This window comes from Linepithema humile, chromosome 3, assembly GCF_040581485.1.
Source record: "Linepithema humile isolate Giens D197 chromosome 3, Lhum_UNIL_v1.0, whole genome shotgun sequence".
In the NCBI taxonomy this organism is placed as follows: Eukaryota; Metazoa; Arthropoda; class Insecta; order Hymenoptera; family Formicidae; genus Linepithema; species Linepithema humile.
The window spans coordinates 8,189,789-8,211,470 of NC_090130.1; the positions used below are offsets into that span (position 1 = coordinate 8,189,789).

Sequence of the window (21,682 nt, forward strand, 5' to 3'; positions counted from 1 at the left end):
AAAAAAAAAAACAATTAATTTTGTCACAGCAATCTAACATCAACGAAGTGATTCTATTGGATATTTCCATCGTTGCGAGCTAACTCGGCGGCGATAGATAACATCGAATAAGTTCAGTCCGCCGGAAACATAATTGCGATTTATGTCTTGCCATTGTTCGAGGGGGACCGTCTGCTCGCTAACCCCCTTTGAGACACATTTTAGGACATCCGAATAACCATAGGAAAATCTTTAATTCACCCCAGCCGCGCGCGCGCGCGTGTCCCCTCGCCTAAGCGAGCCGGAAATGATGAATTTGCGAGTCTTATCGCAAGGACGAAACGACGTTTCGCGACAGTACGAAAGTGGCAAATAAATAAGCTGTCCTTACAGACGGGAGACAATGCTCCCGAGGGCGTAATCCTTAGCGACTCGCCCTCCCATGATTACAAAATCTCTTATCGGAAATGACAGAATCGTGAGAGCAAAATTACAGACCTAACAGAAGGATCCGCTATTGTTCGCGCAGGCTTTTGAAATTTGACAGCTGGTCAAAATTACAGTCCTGAGAATTTATATATTTCGCGAGATAGCTCTTTGAGATCCGAGGGTTTGATAGCGGAAGGGAAGCATATTTTCGAGCTGTAGTCAAATCATTAATCACAAACGACTTGATTGCGACTATTGTATGTAATGCACGGCTGAAGACAATTAACGACGACTGCGGGGATTTAACACATTTTCTCTCACTATTCACCCAGTTCGAAGTTTAAGCAAACTTCACGATGCAAATGCCGGCGCTAAGCGAGCGTTCCAGTGTCTTATCGCGATGCTCCTTCTTGATACATACATTCAGCGGGAATGTACCGTTCGCGAAACTTATCACAATTTGTAAGCTTGGCTTCTTATATGTAAATTCTCCAGAGAATGAGGAAAAGCATTATCGTGATTGTTAACGTTGAAGCGTCAATGTTAATTTTTGCCGGAACAATTAAACTGATCAAGATGTGATTCATTTTATAGTAATGATAAATAATAATTATTACAATTATTAGAATGTTATAATTATATTCTAGATTGCTTTCAACTGAAATAAATTCAGCAAAGTATTTTTCAAAAATGCTTCCGGTTTATATAAAAGATACAGTGTTTAGTAAAATACTAGAAATCAAGTCCAAATAAATTTACATCAATTAGTCTTGGAAAATAATAATTTAAAAAAAGAACACGTTAAAATTAAGAAGCATCAGCATAAGTTTGTGCCGAAAAGAGCTTACGAGTCTTTCACATTCTTGATTAATAATTATCACATTCCACTGTGCAGTAAGATTTGGCAAGTCGTTACAACTTATAGAGAGATGTCTCAAAAGCGGCTTAAAATCCGCTAAACTTGCCGACGGCCAAAGCGGCGCATACTGGCGAAATCCTTTAATTGACCGCACGCAAGAACTCATCTCGATGAGTCTTAGGCCAATTAAGGAAGTTCCTCTGTTAGGAAGGTTTGTAACCTTTCCACATCCTTGCGCAAGCTATTATAGAAATTAACGGATCCCGGTTTCTCGAGCAACGCATTTGCATTATATTATCCGCGATGAAGTAATCATTTCGCGTGAGTTTAACGTTTCTTTTACGACACGTCAAAATTAACGGCAATAAAAACAAGCGAGTGATTTAGCTTACAGAGATTTAAAACATGCTTTAAAATCACTGTAATGAAATTAACAACGTAGATAACATATTATACACATATTTATCGATTTATTGGCAATTTTGTGACGCAGTATCTTCTCGTAGGATGATTATTTTTTTAACAAAGAAGTTTTATAAAACGCGCGTGTTAAAATATATAATCCGAGGATCGTCGAAAGTTGAAAGTAAATTCCATGGATAATAAATGAAAAATAAATTCGCGCAATAAAAACACTCGGCAAACTTTTCTCATTTTGCATAAAAATTCTAGTTATTCTCTTATTAACGTTACCCTTGTATCTGCCAGCAGCAGATCGCACGGGAGCTTTTCGCGGCGCGAGTACGGGAGAGAGATCGACTTTTTCCGCCAGCAATTTGCGGCGGTTTCAATTTTCGTGCCATTGTCGATTACGTCAGACGCGACCCGCGTCACACGCGAGTTGCTCACTCACGCCAGCGGCGTAGCCCGGCCCCGCTTCGCCTCGCGTTTTTTTTTAAATCCGTATTCAATTATTTTTGCAGTATACACCTCTCCGCGGTTTCAGTATTTGCGAGATCAACTGTTACAGCGGCGCGCATGTACCGAGTGAGAGAAAAAAAAGGAGAATCATTTAGGCGAACTGGCCCCGATCCCGTATTTCGATTACACGGCTCGCTCATCGCATTGTGCGCGTATTGGAGCTTTTTTTTTTCCACCGGCCGTTCGATTTCTCTCCCGCGCATTGTGAAACGCTCGCACTGCCAGTTTTTTTTTTTTTTTTTTTTAACAATTGATGATAACACGTGCGGCGGCAGCTTCCCCCGGCGCCCGCGCAAATCCCATTATCGCCCTACTTAATCGGCGTAATGCGAAAATCGACCGTCGATTGCTGCGCGGGTGCTTTAAGCGCCCGTAATTAACCGCATCCGATCGTAAATCGGCGCTTCTAACACGCGCCACGAGAAATTCCCACGAACTTTACTGGCGTGAGCTCACCAGTCGCGGCAGCCGGCTCGCCGTAAATTCGATAATGATTCCCTCGTCGCGCCGTTATTTCCATTCGTCAGGTAGCTCAGGCTTACGTGCGCGAAGTTAACGAGCTAATGAGCTTGCGGACTCGGCGCACAGAGAAGAGGAGGTCGAGCGGGCATCTATTCTGCATTACGCCGCTGATGCAGCTCGCGCTCTGGATGACGGGCGAGACGAGTGAGATGAGGGGGGAGGGAAGGGGGGGGGAGGCAGAAGGAGGAGGTCACGGAGCGTTTCCCAGTTAGGGCAATTCCGCACTTTCGCTCGCCGCAATTAATTAGCTCAATTCCCGCTTCCTGCTATGCCTGCCGTCGCCGCCGCCGCCGCCGCCGCCGCCCTCGACGTCCGGGGGGCACCCGTCGTGCACGCTTGCATTCCGACGATGTGCGCATTCCGTTGTCATAGTTCACGCACGCACCTCGGTCCCCGACGGTGTTACGCGACGCGGACATGAGCGCCGAGACGGCGTCGATCTGCCTCTCCGTGTTGTGCATTTACGTGCTGACGGCACCGCCGACACCCCCGCCGCCGACATCGCCTCATCCCACTCGCGTGGGTAAGGCTGCAATCAGGTTAATCTCCTCGGGCTTATTTTAGACCGTGATTAAGCGGACAGGTTGATTTTTATATGTTTAACATGGGAAGTTTGAAAGGGCCGCTCGAAACATTGGCAAATTTATTTTTTTTCGCGAGAGATATGATTATATTTGTTTAAAGTCAAGTTGCGCGCCGACACTTTTAGAGGAATTACAATTTTAACAAAGATGCAGAACATAAATTATTGTACAGAGGATGAATAGAGATATGTTGTAAATACAAATTACAAAATTTAAGAATTTATAATGGATTTGCCAACAAGAAATTGGAACGTACGCAAGATATACTTATACAATACTTAAAATAAATGTCGTTGAAAATTGCGAGGGATGCTATCGTTTGCACGCTCTCTATTTCTATTTAAAGACATGTCTTCGCGATATTTGCGAGAGTATGTGCGATGATCGTCGGATCGCCTCATGTCATTATCGACGAATCACGTGCAATCGCTCTAGTCGCTCATCGAAACCGGTGTTTTTCATCGGCGTGTGTTTCGCAACGCTTGCGGTCATCTTTACTGCACATGCGAAAGTACACACACACACATACGCACCTGTTTTTCTTGCTAATATAATAACCGTCCACTTTCATGGATTTTTTTGCAGTTTACGCGAAAGCGGTAGACCCGCACTTGGAGATCTTACCGAGCACGATGCTGACGAGGCCGATTCACACTAGCGTCCTTATTACATGCAAACCAAAAGTGGACAATCCGGACCTCGTCTCGAACATGCAGTGGTTCGACCCGCAGGAACGCTTGATCGACCCTCTCAAGTAAGTTGACCGGCGTAATCTCTTCTTTTTGTTTATTAATAACATTTTCGAGGCAGAAGCGATTGCCCCAACGGTGTGCTTGTCTGTGTCATTTTACCTATAATTCTCCAATTAGATTAAAAAGGTGATGGTCAATTAATAAGAAATGTAAACTGCAACACTGTTGGCGCTACGATCCTGCAATCCTTTCCACAAAAAATTTTTTTTTTTATTTTATACAAATAATTATAAGAATAATATTTAAATATAATAGTTCTCTCTTTTTTACATTTGATTTTTGCGAACAAAATACTCTATTTAATTATATTCTGACAAATATATATCAAATTTTGATGTTTGTCAATTTCTCTTAATTAAAAGAGATACGTAATGAGTTGATAAAAGAGGTAATATCTTTGAAATCACGATTAAAGTAGATAAAAAAATTTTAAATATCTATTTGCTATAATAATAATTACATTTTTATTATATCTATAGCTTCAATTGCTTATTATTGATGTAAGGCTTTATTGAAAATTCAAATTACTAATTGAAAAGATCGAGAAAGCATTTAATTTGGCAGTAGAAGAATATTGCATTTATACACAAGAAAACATATCCTAACACTAATTCAATAAATTTCTGTCACAGACTTATCGTCTTACCGCTTAAAAGGCGAGTATAAAACTCATTGAACCCTAAACGTTTAACTATAGTTGTACTCGTTCATTACTGTCTCCTGTGTCCGTCTTTCTCATTTGCTATACATTCACCGTCACTTCACTCCGAGTCCCCAACACGATCATTTTCCCACGGTGTAGCCACATTTCCCGCAGCCTGCGCCACGAAGCTCTTAATTGCTGCACCCGATTGCAGTTCGCGAACCGGCTATCGCTCGTTAAGCCGTTCGGGACTTTTCCGAACGCGCTCGTTCCGGTAATACCGAACCTGACTTATTGAACGCGCGCACATCCCGAAGCGAGAAAACTCGCGCTGGGCATTAAAAAAAAAAACTCATCGAGCGGCGAACGAATTTTTCGTTCGCATATTTACACGTGTAGAGTGACCTAGAATCGCATTTCCGTCGGATTCCGCGGTGGGTTTGGATGTGATTTCGTTTCGCGAGAATTTGATTATGATTTTAGTGAATTGTGATATCGAACAAATGAAGCTGTTAATGTTAATTTTTATTTGCGTTTTACTTTAAATAATTTAGAAGAGAGACCCTACTGTTTATTTACACTTTCAACATTTTATTCGCCAAACCATTTAATTTTTCACTTTAATCAGTTTTATGATTAAGCCGTTTTAGCTTGCCGACGAGTTAAAAACGGAGCACAACGCCATTTCTCTCGGACACGCGGCCTGTGTGTGTATGTGTGTATGCTGTATGTCAGCGGTAATTAAGTGGCTTCATAATGGCGCAGTTCTGCGTATACTTGAAAACGCTGTTCGAGCTCACTTTGCAACATTTATATCTTTGTTCGTGCAAGTCTGTCGGGTATTGCTGTATTAGCGGCAAACAGTTAATCTATGTACCGCGCGTCGCTCATGCTGTATTTAATCCAGCGATCAAATAATCTAACGAACGTTAACCCCGGTAACTGATTCATCCAGTCGCGTGTTTGCACGATTACTCGAACCCCGAGTACGATTTGCATAATTAAGTACATTCGTCGTCAAGAGTGCCGCGTGTGATATTCCCGGGCAAAATCGTCCCGTTACGGGCAATTACACCACTCAATTACGTTCTCTCGATAGTGCTGTTGCACGAATACCAGCTGCTGCGAGGATTGATATATCGGGAATAAATTTAATTTCGAAATATTCACGTATTCGAAAAAGACGAGAGCAACGAGGATAAAAGAATGCTTTATCCAGGCTTTTTCTGCACAATTGACAGACCGTCACGATATCATGATCACTCTAAAGACCTTTTATCACATTTTTGTCGTGATTGCTTGCGTCTTTGTACTCATTCATCATCATGCCATCATTCATCATATTCACACATGTTCGACTGCTCCACGATGAATAAATTTATATTTATTCATTTTTTGCGCATTTGTATTTTTCGGTATTTTTCATTTATTTCACTCGAAATGTGAATCTTGATGCGCTACGCCCGACAGTTGTCCACTTTATAAAAATAGAAACACGATTGCCGTTTCGCGGAGCAGTCGTGCTTTGTGATCCTGCCACGTTTTGCGCGAGCCACGATTTTAATCCGCAAAATCTATGCTCGTAACCTACATCGTAAACGTCACGCGATATTACATCCGGCATCTCATCGCTCGACGCACTAGATGGAAATTGCTTGAATACATCATATCTCTTCGTGTACCTGTACTCACATCATTCGCCGATACGCCACACCATATCATGTAGTGTTGAATAATACGAGGTCATGCAAATGCATCTCGTTTACACGCCATTCTCACATCATCCGCGAAGAACGCGCATCGCGATGTCGCACGCCACACGACATCGTTGATCGTTATTTAATCGGTTTCTGTATTTTGACCGATTGGCGAATTGTCTCGCATATTGTGACAATATTCTTCACAGCAGGAACAATGCTTACTCGAAGCCATCCATGTACACCGAGTTGCACACCGATGGCAGTCTATCCCTGATTTTCAATTCTATCGAGGAGAAGCAGGCTGGCAAATACACTTGCAAGGGAACTTATACACGCAACGAAAACATGATGGCAATTGTGACGATCGATACCATTAGTGAGTATAAAATAGCAATTAAAATCTCGGCTGGTGCTTTAATTTTTGTGGGAAATTATTCCGATGGAATATCCCTTATTGAGGTATCGAATAATGTTTAATTAATTTCGTGATAGAAGAAATCCGTAGAGCATATATGATACACGCGTGAATTTATCATAACAGAATTTATAATAACAGAATTTATTAAAACTTTATTGAAAACTGCGTATGTACTTTCCAATTAAATAATGCAAATAATGAAACAACAGATAGTCTAATTTTCAGTTATTGAACTTTATAACGATGAAATGTGGGATTTTTCGCGGATTTAAAGCTCCTAAATTTGATATTTTTTCTCGAAAAATTTATTCAATATATGCAATATTCTTTACAAAAGAGAAATGCTCAATTTGTTACCAACAGTCGCAATCACATGGGACAACGCACCGGAAAACCAATATCCCATTCTGGGAGAAGACTATGCTGTTCAGTGTCAGGTACGCGCCAGACCTTCGCCTTCGATCGATTGGCTTTACAACGGAGAATTGATCAGAACAAACGATCACTACGTCATAGAGCCTTACTCTTTGAAGATCAAGAACGTTCAAGAGTCCGATGACGGTGTATACACTTGTCGTGCATCGGTGCAAACCACCGGAGAATTGAAAGAGCGACCCATTCGCGTTGAGGTACTGTAATTAATATCTTAATTAAATAGTATTGAATTCTTTCTTTAAAAAAGCACGTTACACCTATATATTTCGATAATAACGAAATTCATCGTCGCCACTTTTTTACCAATTAGTTCTTTCGTTGCGCTCAGTTTATATCGTGAGCGGTGAAGATTTTGATAAAATTTGATTTAATCAGTTGTGCATTTTCTTTTTATACTGTATTTAATATTTTTAAAAAATCGTTTTAATATATACAGCCAAAAGAGCAAGAGCTGGATCGATTTGCTCAAAAATTCCTTTTATTTATTATAAATTTCTACAGACGTTTCGGCCAAGGTACGTGGCCATCTTCAGTGTAATACAAAAATTATAAAATTTAGTACATGATTAGAAAAGCGTTGGTACTATTTTTTGACTGAGGAAACGCATCCTGTGATAAAACGTTTTATAATACAAAAATTATAAAATTTAGAACATGATTAGAAAAGCGTTGGTACTATTTTTTGACTAAGGAAACGCATCCTCTGATAAAACGTTTTATCAGAGGATGCGTTTCCTTAGTCAAAAAATAGTAGCAACGCTTTTCTAATCATGTACTAAATTTTATAATTTTTGTATTACACTGAAGATGGCCACGTACCTTGGCCGAAACGTCTGTAGAAATTTATAATAAATAAAAGGAATTTTTGAGCAAATCGATCCAGCTCTTGCTCTTTTGGCTGTATATAATAAAACGATTTTTAATTTAATTAAGGAAGAGCAATAACCAATTATTATTTGCATTTTTAATATTTTTAAGGCTAAATTGCGCATATATTACATAATTATTAAGTTTTTTACCGCAATAGTTTTTGTATATCAATTATCATGAGCTACTTTTGATTTAATTTTCACAAAACTCACGCGAGAAACTTAACTTTCCAAGTACTTATTTGATCCACAATTTTGTTTCAATAATGTTTTTTTAAATTAACATTTATAGGTGCACATAAGACCTACAATCGATGAGATTTTGAGTCCGGTGGACATCGTCGAGGGTGAGAACGCGAACATCGAGTGCAAGGCCAAGGGCAAGCCGCCACCGACAATCTCGTGGATCAAGTCGATCAGCCAGCAGAATCTTTCCAACGCCGATCGCTTTGGTGTGAATCCAGTGACGGGTCAGCTTACTATCACCAACGTGCACCGCGACGATGCGGGCGAGTACCAGTGCATTGCGGAGAACCGCGCCAATATTACCAAGGCCAACATTCAGGTGAACGTGATTGTCAAACCGAAAATCATGGAGTTTGAGAACAGGACCTCGGTGGAGGGCAAGAGAGCGCAGATCGCGTGCAAAGCCTTCGGCCGGCCACCGCCCTCGGTAACGTTCCGAAAATTCACGGCCAACAAACCGTTCACGATGGGCGTTCAACCCAAGGACGATCGAATCATCATGGAGAATAAAACGAACGAATTGAGCGGCGAAACTATTGGCATCCTGACGATCGACAACGTTCTCACCGACAACGACGGTCTGTACGAATGCGTGGCGTCGAACGTAGGCGGCGTCACCTACAAGAATGGCCACTTGACTGTCGAATTTCCGCCATCCTTCCGCAGCATGCCGAACGTCACTGTCTATTCGTGGAATCAACGACCGGTTAATCTCACTTGCATTGCCGAGAGCATACCGAATGCGACAATAGAATGGCAGTTCGGCCATAATCCAATTGATCGGCTTGAGGAATATACTGGAGGATACATCAAGCAAATCGGCAACGGGCCGTACTCAGTTCTCAGAGTGGAGCCGTACAACCAAAGGTTGTACAACTATTACAGGTGCGTCGCTACAAATACGCACGGCAAGCGAGAGATTTTGATAGAGCTGAGAGAAGCGAAGGTACCCGACAATCTCCGTCAGGTCAAGATGATCGAAATGACAGCCACAACGATCCAGTTTGAACTGATACCGCCAGAAACTAGAGATCTGCCCATTGAAACTATCACCGTGCAATACAAAGAGAACACCCGAGAGACCTGGATACAAGCGAGAAACAAGACGTGGGTTATCGGTAAGTTTTTTTTTTTTTTTTTTTTTTTTTGAACAAGATATTCTTTCCAATTTTTAATCAGTCGAATTTAACAGATTAAAAAACTAAACTAGAAAAATTCATGAATCAGATTTGAGACTTGGTATTTGAATTCTTCGAGAATTCTTAGATAATTAATCCCGTTTAAACTAATTTGTCGAATTAATTAACTCGGTTGTGTCTGAGATCACATGTCGCGATCTTTATGCTAAATATATATTTCTTAACTTAACTTTGATGTTATTTATAAGGACAGCGTGAAAAATCGTCCGATAGAAACTGCGGTGTTACGTATTTACATGCAAAAACAACAACAAATGATGCAATACAAAGTAGGATACTAGGTTGATATTTTAAATCTCAGAATGGTCGATCGCTGCTTTCCGTGTGACTTGATACTTATGTACCGATTGCCAAGCTCCTGAAATTATAATAGGATGGATGTCACGCGATCAATCGTCCCACTTTGCAGGTTCCGTATACGTCATCGAGGATTTAAAACCGCAGACGAACTATGAGTTTCGATTTGCAGTAAGGAACCAAGTTGGTATGAGCAACTGGGGTTCCAATTACGTTGAGACTATGCCCGGCAGGACGGTGCCGAACATACCGCGATTCGTGAGGAAGAAGTCACTCACCGATTACGAATTGTCGCCGTTCAACAACCAGTATGAGCTCAGCTGGGTGACGCCGCCTGATAACGGCGAGCCCATAGATAAGTACCTGATCAAGTATTGTGAAGTAACGCCCGGCACTTTCCAAGTGTTGGAGAACACCTGCGAGCGTACGGAAATTAACTCCCAGGGTAGGACAAGGCAGTATCTGAAGATGCTGAGGTCCGAAACCTTCTACAGAGTCGAGCTGCAGGCTCACAATGTGATGGGGTACAGCAAATCTGGAGTCCTCTCTTTTAAGACGGCTAGAGGTGAGTTACAATCTTTGCAATTGAATTCTCGGTGTCTCTTCGATCCAACGTAATTACTGCTATGACGTATTTATATTTCTCGTAATGATTTCCACTCGAGATATAATTCCCTCTGAGATATTTGTGCACGAAGCTACTGCACCGAATATTTTTTTTCTTCGCGATATCTTCAGATCGTTTGTCAGTTTGTCGCCCCTGTTTTTGTTTATTCAAGAAGGAGGGTAAAGGGTTTGAGGTCTTTCGTTTCTCTCGCCTGGGAGGGTTTTTCGCTCATTTCAATTATTTTTTTTATTCCTTGATTTTATCAATCATTTGAATTTTTCTCTATCGACGGCAAAATCATCTTGTTATCGCCAGAAAGGCCTAAATGATTACTTCGCTCGCTGTTCATTTATTTAAACAATTTTGTGTTTCATTTGTGACCATATTAGTAATAATATTTTAGTAGATTGTAATTTTATTAAAAAATACGTTTTTTTTTTTTTAAATATTTTTATCGTAATTTTTATATTTTTCTATTTTGCCAATTTACTTCTGAAAGCTTCATCTTGCATTTCTATCTTCGAATATATAATACGTATTTTATAAGAATAAACAATTTTTATATATTAATATACTCAAAATGTGAGTATTTCGATATATTTCGAATCTGTTGTCTCGTACATCTTCGCATGTTACAATTTTTATCTTCCATATCTTACGCAAAATAGAAAAATATTTCGATGAAAGTAGTATAAGCCGATTTCTTCTGGCGTTAATCAAGATTGTAGGATTTGGAGAAGCCCTCAGATCCCTCGACCCTGCGCAAGACACGAACTAGCTAAAGCTACCCGGTGACCGTCGGCTTGTAGAGAACGTTAGAATGTTTTACGTGACGACGAAATCTTACTGGAGCGGGGAAGATTTTGTTTACACAGAGCCTTTTTATCCATTCAGAAACTGTGGGCAGCACTGTGGACTACACAGTAGTATCTGATGCTGGTGATACTTGCAAGATCGCCGTGGCCGCCATTACCGCAGCAGTAATGCTCCTATCTCTAGCCATTTAGAGTCGTCGTCAGGGATATTAGCTCCTCGCGCGCTAATCCTCCTCCGTTTTGTTGTCGTGAAACGCGCGTGATAGGAAGCGAGGCGAGTTTCGCCGACCGTACAAGCGAGAGACACACACGCTCCACTAATATTAACACACACCCCATCGTGATTTTCTGCGGCTCTCTCGTGTTTCGTCCGAATCTGATCGGCTTTACCTTAGGTGAATCTCGGAGGCGGAGTGAGTTTACGAAAGTTTCGAGTGCGAGACACGACGGCGAAAGTTAATCGCGGGAACATTTATACACACTATTGTGTCGTTCATTTATATCCAGTTAGTAGTAAAAAAAAAACGAAATCGACAACGAAGAAGCTAAGCAATTCGACACGTTGACACGGGTACATTCCGAAGTAAAACGAGAGGTAGCATTTAAGTGGGTTTTGTATGATGAAAAGCGCGAGGAAAGTCGTGAAGCGAACTGTATTTATACTTATTCTTTGTTAAATGCTCACTTTTTTAGCATAAACGTACTGGTATGTTTGCTTTCTTTAATTTTTTTTTTATCTCTTTTTTTCTTTTTAAGTTTAAGGCTGTACTTTCTGGTGACTTGTAAAAGACGGGTGCTGGCAGTGCGCAAAAGATAATATGTAATCAAGACGTTTGTATTAATTACTTTAATTCGTGCTCCATTTTTTTTTCTTCTTTTTTATCAAAGCCAGACTCTCAATTTTCAACAAAGTTTGAGATAAGTCACGACAATGCATCGAATTTTACAGTTAGCTTTTGTACGGTATCTTATAGCGATAATTAGAAAGAAATGTGCTTCCTTATATATGTACGTTGGTTCGAGCATAAATTATTGAATAGGTGTGTGGCTATACGAGCGTGAGATTATAAGGTAGTGACTATAAGCGTGCTACTGCCCTAAATTGCCAATTACGTCTAGCAGGAAAGAGAAAAAGTCGATATTAAAAACGAATGGCCACGTTACAAATTGTGGCGACTCGTACAAATCATGCACGACTATAATATAATAACGTACTTCGTTAAATACTTGCAATTCGTACACCGTTTGCTGAGTTTGCCGATTAATATACGTCGAGAGTATTTTTAGACGAAAAACTTTTTTCACGTCTTCTGCGATCTGACTTTGACAAGAGCTGGTTGAAACACACGTTTGCCAATGATAAAACGGAATATGAGGGAGAGAGAGAAGAATAATACAGCGATTAAGGAAATGCAATTAAAGAGTATTCAGATACTCGCGGAGATCCATCATGGCTGTCAGAAAAACATTAATGAACTTACAAATGTAAGAAACGATAAGAAGAATTACGGTCCTTGTTAATATCTCTATAAAAAAAAAAAAATCCGTTTTTATCGAAGCCGCGAAAGGCAACGTTTTACTCCTTCGTACGGGTCGACACTTATATGCACGCTTTCGCGTCCGTGCAATGCTCTTTTACGAGCCCAAGAATTTCACACGAGCGCGCGGAACTTTTTACAAAGTCGCGTCACGCACACAGGATCCCGGAAACTTTAATCCTAGAACCCGATTCTCTGTCTAACGCGAACGCAGATCTGAAGGCTATGAAGAAACGGTAGTGTGATAAAAGCGTAAAACGGTAGCAAAATATGTAATATATTTCGGAGCCATTTTATGCGAAAAATTTAAATTCCGATATTTTATTCGTGATATATTTGTGTGCTTTAGCATTATATAGTAATAAGATAACGCCAAATTTCTATAAGAGTAACTGACTTGATATGATTTATATGAAATCTGATTTACTTGGAGTAGCAATCTCAAATCTCATTTATCTTGAAACATGGTTATACTTAATCCTGCAGTCGGGTTTTAGGATTAATCGTGAAGTAGAACTCAAAAAAATTCGCACGTACGGGAGTCCGACGGTTCACACGACTGGCAGACTGGCAGTTTTCTTTTCCTTTGTTTTTTGTTTTTTTTTTTACGTTGGATTGATTTCGTGCGATTGCATATAATTTTTCTCTCCTCTCTTGCCCTTGATTTGTTTATCATTTGCAATTCTTTTTTTGGGAAATCTCATTCAGTCATTAGTTTCGCTTAATTAGTTTTGAAATACGTGTTTAGTGTACGCATGATCTGTGTGTTACGATCATTACGATTATATGATTCTTATTACATTTACAATATAATTCTAAATTTATTATCGCTGCAATCCTTACGTATCGATAACCGCCGCTACTGACAGTAGCCGCCATCACCGCTACCGTAATTATCACTAGTGACCACTGTCGTGATTAATCACTAATCTCGGATGATAACAGGAATTGAGAGCGATCTAATTTCGATGAGTTCAAATTTGCGAGAGGCACGCGAATGTGAGCCAATAGATAGAATAATTGGAACACTTAGGTGAATTGCTGCATTAAATATAACAATGAAATATTCTGTAATAAACCAGATTGACCAGAGAATCTCAAATAAATCGGATCTGAATTAATAAGATTATGCGATAGCGTTTCGATGATATAAACGAATAACAGTTAACAAAATATAAATAAGTATTACAAAATTATTATGATTTTAAACTATTGTCAACTTCATGATTATTGACCGCGTAACTTTAACGGTGGAAATTCACCGAATATTCCTTTCAACCGTTGGAAAGTTTTTGCGATCATACTTTTCAATGGAAAAGCGCGACAATTGGTGTAAAGTGCATTTTTCCTTTCGCGTCGAAAAATTGAACTCTGCGAAATTATACGATTTCGATCCTGGGATGAGAGACTACAAAAGGAGCGCGGTTCGATCTCGAAGGCCTGGTCGTATCCGGAACGGGCGGTCTTTTACCTCAAGTGCCTGTACACATACATACACACATATATACGCATTGATCGCCTCCTCGAGGTTCGCGCGAAAACACCGACGATCGATCTTGATGTGACGAGGTCTTCGACCCATATCTTTTTTACGTACTTTTTATGTCTGTTCGCAATGCCTGGGTTCTTAGATAATAGTCCACAACGCATGGCATGCGCTTTGTTATCATCCACCCCTCTTTTTTTTTCAACTTAGCGATGCGTCGCGCCAAGTTTCGTCGGCGATGTTCCCATTCCACACACGACGTTCCCGTTTCGATGGAGAACGCGAAGAACGTGGAGAACCCGTCCGCAAGTTCTTCGGCGTCTCTCCGACAAAGATGATCGTATCGGATTTTGATGATGAATTTTTCTAGCCAACCTGAAGTCGACTTTTTGTAGCAAGAATTTCAAAAATTATGTAATCGGGGATTTAACATTGACAATTGAAATATGTTTCCGGAAGTTGAAACTTTGAATTTATTATTTAATTAAATTGACAGATTAATATTCGCCAACTATTTCAGCCTTTTTTCCACTTATTTTCAGCAAACTCAATTTCTGTGGAGATATTATATTTTTTTGAGCGAAGTGACGGAGAGATATTTAATATTGAAAATTGGAAAATTTCTGATGATTAAATTTTGTGAGTTATAAAAGATAGATTTCATATTTATTCAAAAAATCCGTCATTAAAATTCGACACGATCAAAATGAAATGGATCACACACACACACACACAATCGAACATAGTGTAAGATCCAATCCGCATTGATCACCGATTATACAGAATAATATTATCAGTAATATCACGACAACTCGAAATATTTCCTCTTGATGTTCGCATAATATAACAAACCACTATCGAGATTGAAGCACACGTGGGCGTACTGGCGTAAATTTATATACAAGCAGAGAGGCATCGGCAAATCTTACGAAACTCCGGTTACGGAAATAGCAACACTCCCGCAAATACAATCCGATATCTTGGAACCGAATAACATCCCGCGTGTCTCTGGAAGAAAAGGAAGAAGATATCGCGTCTATAAGAATTCACGAGAGCGGAAGTGAATCGCATTAATACAACTAAAATCTTCCTCGGCCAGTTTATTTCATTCAGCCTCTGAGCGGCGGAATGATATCGATTGACTTGGTTCCAAGCTATCACACCGTCGTATCGATAATGTTATCGCGAGTGCCGACATATATAGAGACTGTAATCGCAAACATCGTAGTTAGATGCAATGATAGATGGACCACGACGAACAACGAGCTCTTTACTTCCGTTTACAGTCGAACCGTCGTAAAAGTTCGACTCAGACTTCAGTCGACGGGAAGACACGACAACGACGATTTTTACGCGCAAACGCGCTGTTTTACCTCCCGTGACAATAAACTCCCAGCGTAACTTCGGAAATGCCGCGAAGCGGAGAGGAACGCGTTGTAGTCGCGCGATCGCGGATAAAGGCGCCTTTTGGAAGACGCTTAAAGTCGGCGCGCGGGCGAAGGACGAGCGCGGAGCCGGGCGGAAGGCTTTAAACCGATAAGACAATGTCGGCGAGCGGCGGCGGTCCTGAGGACAGAAGACAACGATCGAGTGAGAGGTGGGGGAGGGGGGGGGTCGATGGTTGCCGAAATGGCTTCCTCCCATCCTCATGAATCTTCCTCGACGAGTTTTCCTCTTTTCCGGCGGAAATCGCCGGGCGAGCTCTTCCTGGCGAGTCCGGGAGAGCGATTGTGACTGAAACTGGCCGGACGAAATCCCACGAATTCGCGCTTTGTCTCGATAAAAGGATTCGCGGAATTGCAACGTATCGATTTAGTACGCTCGCTTCGACTCTCGGTCTTCCGTTATTTCAATTTGTCGAACAGAATCGCGCAATTCCGCCCGAGTCTAATCAAGTTTCGTCCCGACGATAGAGCGTAAAGAAGTTGTAAAGTCATTTCTCAGACACTTACCTAAATGTGAATCGCGATGCCAGTGTCGCTAAATCACGCTGAATCCGATTTTCATCCCGCGCGTCTTTTTCTTCCCTTTAATTCGCTCCGCAACGATACGCCGTTTCCCCCGAAAGTTAGACAATCGAATTTATGACGAAAATACGCGTCGCTGAACAGTTCCTTCGCGCTAAAGAGATACAGCAATTCGGCAGCAGACAGCTGCATTTAACATGAAATGCGCGCGACGGGAGAAACTGTAGTCACGAACAAACGGCTCTTTATGCGCGATTGTTCGACGTTGTGTCGCGATTCGCGCGGACTAATTACGCGGACGTGCAGTTCGTCGCCCCCTCAGCCCCCCTCAGCACCATGCCAAGGGGGCGGAGACGGGCGTGTTTGCGGAGAGCCTCAAACCAGAGACGCGACCCTCCGCGCAATCCGCAGGATCAATCGATCCTCGATTCTTGCGCCGCGGCCGGGATTGTCTCTGCCGGGAAATCAAGTTGGGCTTTGTTTTGCGCCACCGAGGATCGATCCCATCCCGCACACGAACTGCGCCGCGTCGCGTCCGGATAAATTGCGAGCGTATAAATGCTCCGTTCGTCGACGACGACTCATTGTTCGCGCGCACGTTCGCTTTCATACGGACGCTTCGAGCACCGGCATCATCATCTCGAGGACGCGATTGCGAGGGGAAATTAATTAGCGGGGAATGCGGGATTATTCCGATCGACTCGCCCTGTCGAGTGATAGTACGATTATCCGGAATTTATCTTGCGGGAGAGAATAGCGTCGTACAATAAAACGAAGTAATTGCGAACAATTGGAAGTGCGATGATTTCACGCCGATAAAATCAACATTCAATTTCTAGTAATTTTAGCTGACGATAAAAAAAATCAATCTTTTCAAGTTAAAGTTATCTCCTTCGATATTGAACAGAAATGATTTATATAATTGTTTAATTTCTGTTTATTTAATTTTTTTTAACTTTCGGACCTTTCAGCTTTCGCAGCATAGAAGTCTTTCTCTCCGATTGTTTATGCTTTATTTGTCGTTTTCAATGAATGCAATTCCCACGTTTCGCGAAGCGTCCCTCGAGAGATGTCGAAATAATGCGCGCCCGAGTATACACACAATCTCGACGTGTCTATGTTGAAGCAAGAAATTTCCCAGCAGCAACAGCAGCTGGAGTGTTTCTCGTTACGGAGATAATCTCTCCGCGCGCGCACAAATGGATCGCTCGAGAGAGAGAAAGGGAGAAGAGCAGCGTGTGTTTGCGCTGGCTGATGCGCCGAGTCCATTCTCGAGTATCCGTGTGACTTCGCGGGGGGATGTAGAAACAAGGAAACAGGGCCGAATAGGTACACTCGCGAATGTGAATCGCGTTCGTGGAACCCCTCGTACTCGCTTATAAATAGCCGCTGCTCGAGAGGATCGGAACGACGGGAGAGACGGCCGGAATGGCGGGAAACGCCGAACGGGAGAGACGGGCGAGCGTAAGCGCGATACTCCGCGATCTATTTCCGATGAGTGTCCCGCGATTTCCGCGCGACTTCGCGTGCCAGCTTCGCGAAAACCCGCGCGCCATGGCGGCGCCGACCCTTCTGCCTCGAAGAGGGTATTGAAATCGCCTCTTTTTTTCTCGATTATATTTCAATTTCCAGTAAATTGTTTCGATTATTGTTTCGCGTATCGAAAGATGCGCCGCGCGCGAATGATTCAAAGGGATGAAACGATGATAGAAATTCGTTTGCTCGAAATTGAATTCATTAACCCGCTCGCAAGGTAATTTTATTGCCCTCTTAAGTAATAGAAGAGCTTAATGAATGTTAACAAAAAGTATCGAGCGCCCCGCGTATAGTCGCAGTTCGGTGTTGTCCAGCTAATAAATAGCCGGCCATACTCGCGATAAAGCCTTCCGCCGCTGCATTAGTCCACTTTTTGCTGCTTTTAATTTTTTTTTTTTTCCCTGTTATTTCGTTTAATAATGGCCGAACAGGTTTCAGACATTTTTCCGGCGCATTGAACAAAGTCTCTATAAACATTTTTCTCGTGGAAAGAGAAAATACGTCGAAACCAAAGCAGTAATAAAAACCGAAGCGCTTTTGTAATTGCTTATTGACGCCGTTTTTTTCGCAGTCTACGCGCAATGTCCGAGCGGCGGAACTGTTTTTCCGCCACGAGGTAATTTCGGGCCTGTGAATGGCAAACAGATTGTCCTGAACGGGATTAAAGAATGATCGCGCCGACTCAGAATTAGGCACGTCATGACGCGGACTGAAAATAAACCGGAATGCGAAATCGAATTTCAACGCGGCCGTTCGATTCTCCTCGCCGCTCCGGTTGCTTTTACGAGACATTTGACGGTCGTGCGTGGTGATCCCATAGTTTTTTTCCTATTTTTTTTTTTATTACGATACCGCCGACTCCGCTCGTAGCTTCCGAAGGGTTATATGTTTACACGTCCCACACAGATGAGTACACACACACATACACACACACACACACACACTCACGATATACACAACATGTATATGTACAAACGTATATATAAAAAAAATATACATATATAGATAGATAGATAAAAAACATTTACATACGTTCTAAGGATATGTACTAGCCTAGTGCCTACGTATTTATGAAGAGGATAAACTCATATAGCTCGTTCTTTCCTTGTGCGAAACATTCAACATTGTAAATATAACGGAACGACGTAAAAAATATATGTGAATGTCTAAGGAGATAAAAAAAAAAAAAAAACAGAAAAAGAATATAGATAGACGAATCCAGCCAGCGGAGAAGCCACCTTCAAATTGTTCCTCGTGTCGAAGTTTCTCGATCCTACGAATTTCCGGAACGGAGGCGACCGAGAGCGAGTCGCGAAACGGGGGAGAAAAATTTCGAGGACCAAGACAGACGATTCGTCCGACCTTCGGGAATTCGGCAGCGCGAAGAGTCCGTTTGGCCGCGCGTTTCGCAATTTGAGATGGTTTCTTTCTCGGCGGTCTTGTTTATTTTTTCGCTTGTGTCATACACACCGCCTCTTTACTTTGTTGTAATAAATAACCACGGGAAGCGACGCGCGCCGCCGAAAATGGTAAATATCCCTTAGAGTACAAGCAAGTGCAAAATGTGGCCGCTAACTAACGTAGTTGAGAGCTCTGTTAAGAACTGGTAGTGAGATTGAGAGAATGAGAAACGAGGAGAGAAAGAGAGAGAGAGAGAGAGAGAGAGAGAGAGAGGGGGAGAGATAGAGAGAAAGAGAGAGAAAATGAGTGAAGAACCGCGTGACAGAGAGCGAGTGAATGTAATATAGAACTAAATGCGAGGCACTCACAGTGGAGGGGCTTTTTATGTGAAGGTAGCACTTTTAGACTAGTGACGCGTAGAGACTAACATCGGGTGTGGGAGGTAGTGAATGAGCTTTTCCCCCTTCCCCTTCCCCCAATCCTCGAGCTTTTTAGCACGGCTCATGTTGTGGTGTTACGAGACGAAACTCTTCTATCGCTTCTAAGCTCTGCAGTGCGCTAATTATCGCGTTCCATTAACCGGCGTGTAACACACACGTACACGGCACGGCACTCACACAAACACGCACACGTATACACGCACACGCACACACACACACACGCACTCATTAACACTCTGTGTCTCCTTAACCGACAATCACCACTCTGTATGTCTTGCCGTTGTTGCCTTCTGGTTTTTGGTTTCCTCCTTTGATAAAGACGGATTTTTGCCGCATCCCTCCGCAGCAACCCCGCCGAGATCTTGTTTCTTTTTTCAGGAGTCTAAAAAAATATCATTGTTCGTGGAACGTGTTTGGTGATGCGACACCGTGAGTGACACTCGAGAAGTAACTGCCGTGCTCTTAATTACTGCATCAACGTGAAAGAATTTCGTCTCTTCAACGTCGAATTATATTTATTTAGCAAATGCAACAAATTACATTAATATTAATGATACCGACGCTAATATCGTTTAATATTTTATTAACATGGCAATCATTAAATTAATTAATTATTTAAATTTTAGCCGGAGTCTGATATTTCGATTAAGCAGGTTTTTTTTTTTCAAGAATGATACCGTACAATTTGTTAAAATGATTCAACCGATTCTATCGAGGGTCAATCACTTTTTTCTTTTACATCGATTGATAATTACAAAATGACTTTGGTGCACAACGTAATGACTGTTGTCTTGGAAAAACATACCAGTACGTTTTCTCAAGCATGTCTCTTTCACTCTCCTGCAACTGCTTTCACGATGTGGATATCACCAAGTACTCTTTCGAATACATCAACTATTAACCATCACCAAACATCGTTCGGTATTGCTTTTTGCACTAACGGACTGCGATATACATGTACACGTCGTATCTCGATAGATGAGTTTAAAAATATTTTGCTTTTATCGTCTTTCAAGGTGTAAATAGCGTACTGCACCATGAAGGTCCGTTGATATCAAGCGGGGCCATAGTCGGCATTGTCGTCTCGACGGTATTAATCATCAGTATCATCATCGATACCATCTGCTGCTGCCTGCGCAGAGGTGAGCCGGCATTAAATCATCTACTTGAACAGATCATTGCTCAATTCTCTTGCAATAGACAATGGAAAACGTCCAAATGCGATTAATGTTATTAATAATTGTCATATTATTTCGCCAATTACGATTATGATTCAGTTATGATATTGTTTATCGCTTTGATATTGTGTCGCCAAATAGTACAATTAAATATGTCGCTCGATCGGCATAATTAAATTTCGCAGTCATAAAGATATTTAACGGGAAAATTTGCGAGCAAGAGTCGATTTAAAATTCATTCAGAGATTTCATAGATTTCCGAAAAATCTTGAATATATAACATTGCACAAAGATTGAACATGAATTGTCGTTTCCCATTGTGTAATATTGTGTGCGATTTGAACTTTTCGAAATATTTAACAATGCTGTTCTATTTCTGCATCGCAGGAATCTTATATTACATGTGCGAGCGATTCCGTCGGAAACCCGTGGACGAGGAGGACACGAAGCTCGGCAGGTGAGTCTCGGCCAGAATACTCGAAATTCCCGGCGATGATGGTATCAAATACATGTTACGAAATACTCTTCTTTTCGATATATATACATACTTCTACAGCATCTCGTTCATACTACTACATATGTACTCTACATTGTGCTTTGGCAAGTCTAGCGCTACTTTATCATGTTATCGAACTTTGCACCCGTCGTCGAACTTTCGTTCACACGCCCGGAACGTTTCTTTCTTACGTCACTCCCGCGACCGTCGAGTTTCGCATTACTTCTTCCTCGCTGATAATTCGATTCGATTTACATCCCCGCGTTAGCTTCGAGTTCGCCGGAACTTCTCTCCTCGCGCGGTTCTCGAGATTGCCGCGCGATTACCGCGCGCGCGCGCGCGCGCTTTCGGACGTGCGTGTGGCG

The 21,682-nt window shown here is 41.7% G+C and overlaps 1 protein-coding gene across 8 annotated transcripts in view; it reads left to right on the plus strand.

Moving 5' to 3' along the window:
• Positions 1–21,682, plus strand: part of Fas2 (fasciclin 2) — a 97,932-nt gene that overhangs the window by 69,934 nt on the left and 6,316 nt on the right. For 3 of the 8 annotated variants that reach the window (XM_067351663.1, XM_067351660.1, XM_067351664.1), the window contains 8 exons: positions 3,880–4,048; positions 4,679–4,702; positions 6,596–6,765; positions 7,171–7,436; positions 8,404–9,475; positions 9,966–10,418; positions 20,660–20,785; positions 21,209–21,278. In XM_067351663.1, the coding sequence (XP_067207764.1) occupies positions 3,927–4,048; positions 4,679–4,702; positions 6,596–6,765; positions 7,171–7,436; positions 8,404–9,475; positions 9,966–10,418; positions 20,660–20,785; positions 21,209–21,278 (2,303 nt within the window). In that variant the 5' untranslated portion in view covers positions 3,880–3,926. Of the gene's footprint in view, positions 1–3,879; positions 4,049–4,678; positions 4,703–6,595; positions 6,766–7,170; positions 7,437–8,403; positions 9,476–9,965; positions 10,419–11,354; positions 19,042–20,659; positions 20,786–21,208; positions 21,279–21,682 lie in introns of those variants that run through there. The other 5 variants (XM_067351661.1, XM_067351662.1, XM_067351665.1 and 2 more) reach the window with 5 other exon arrangements.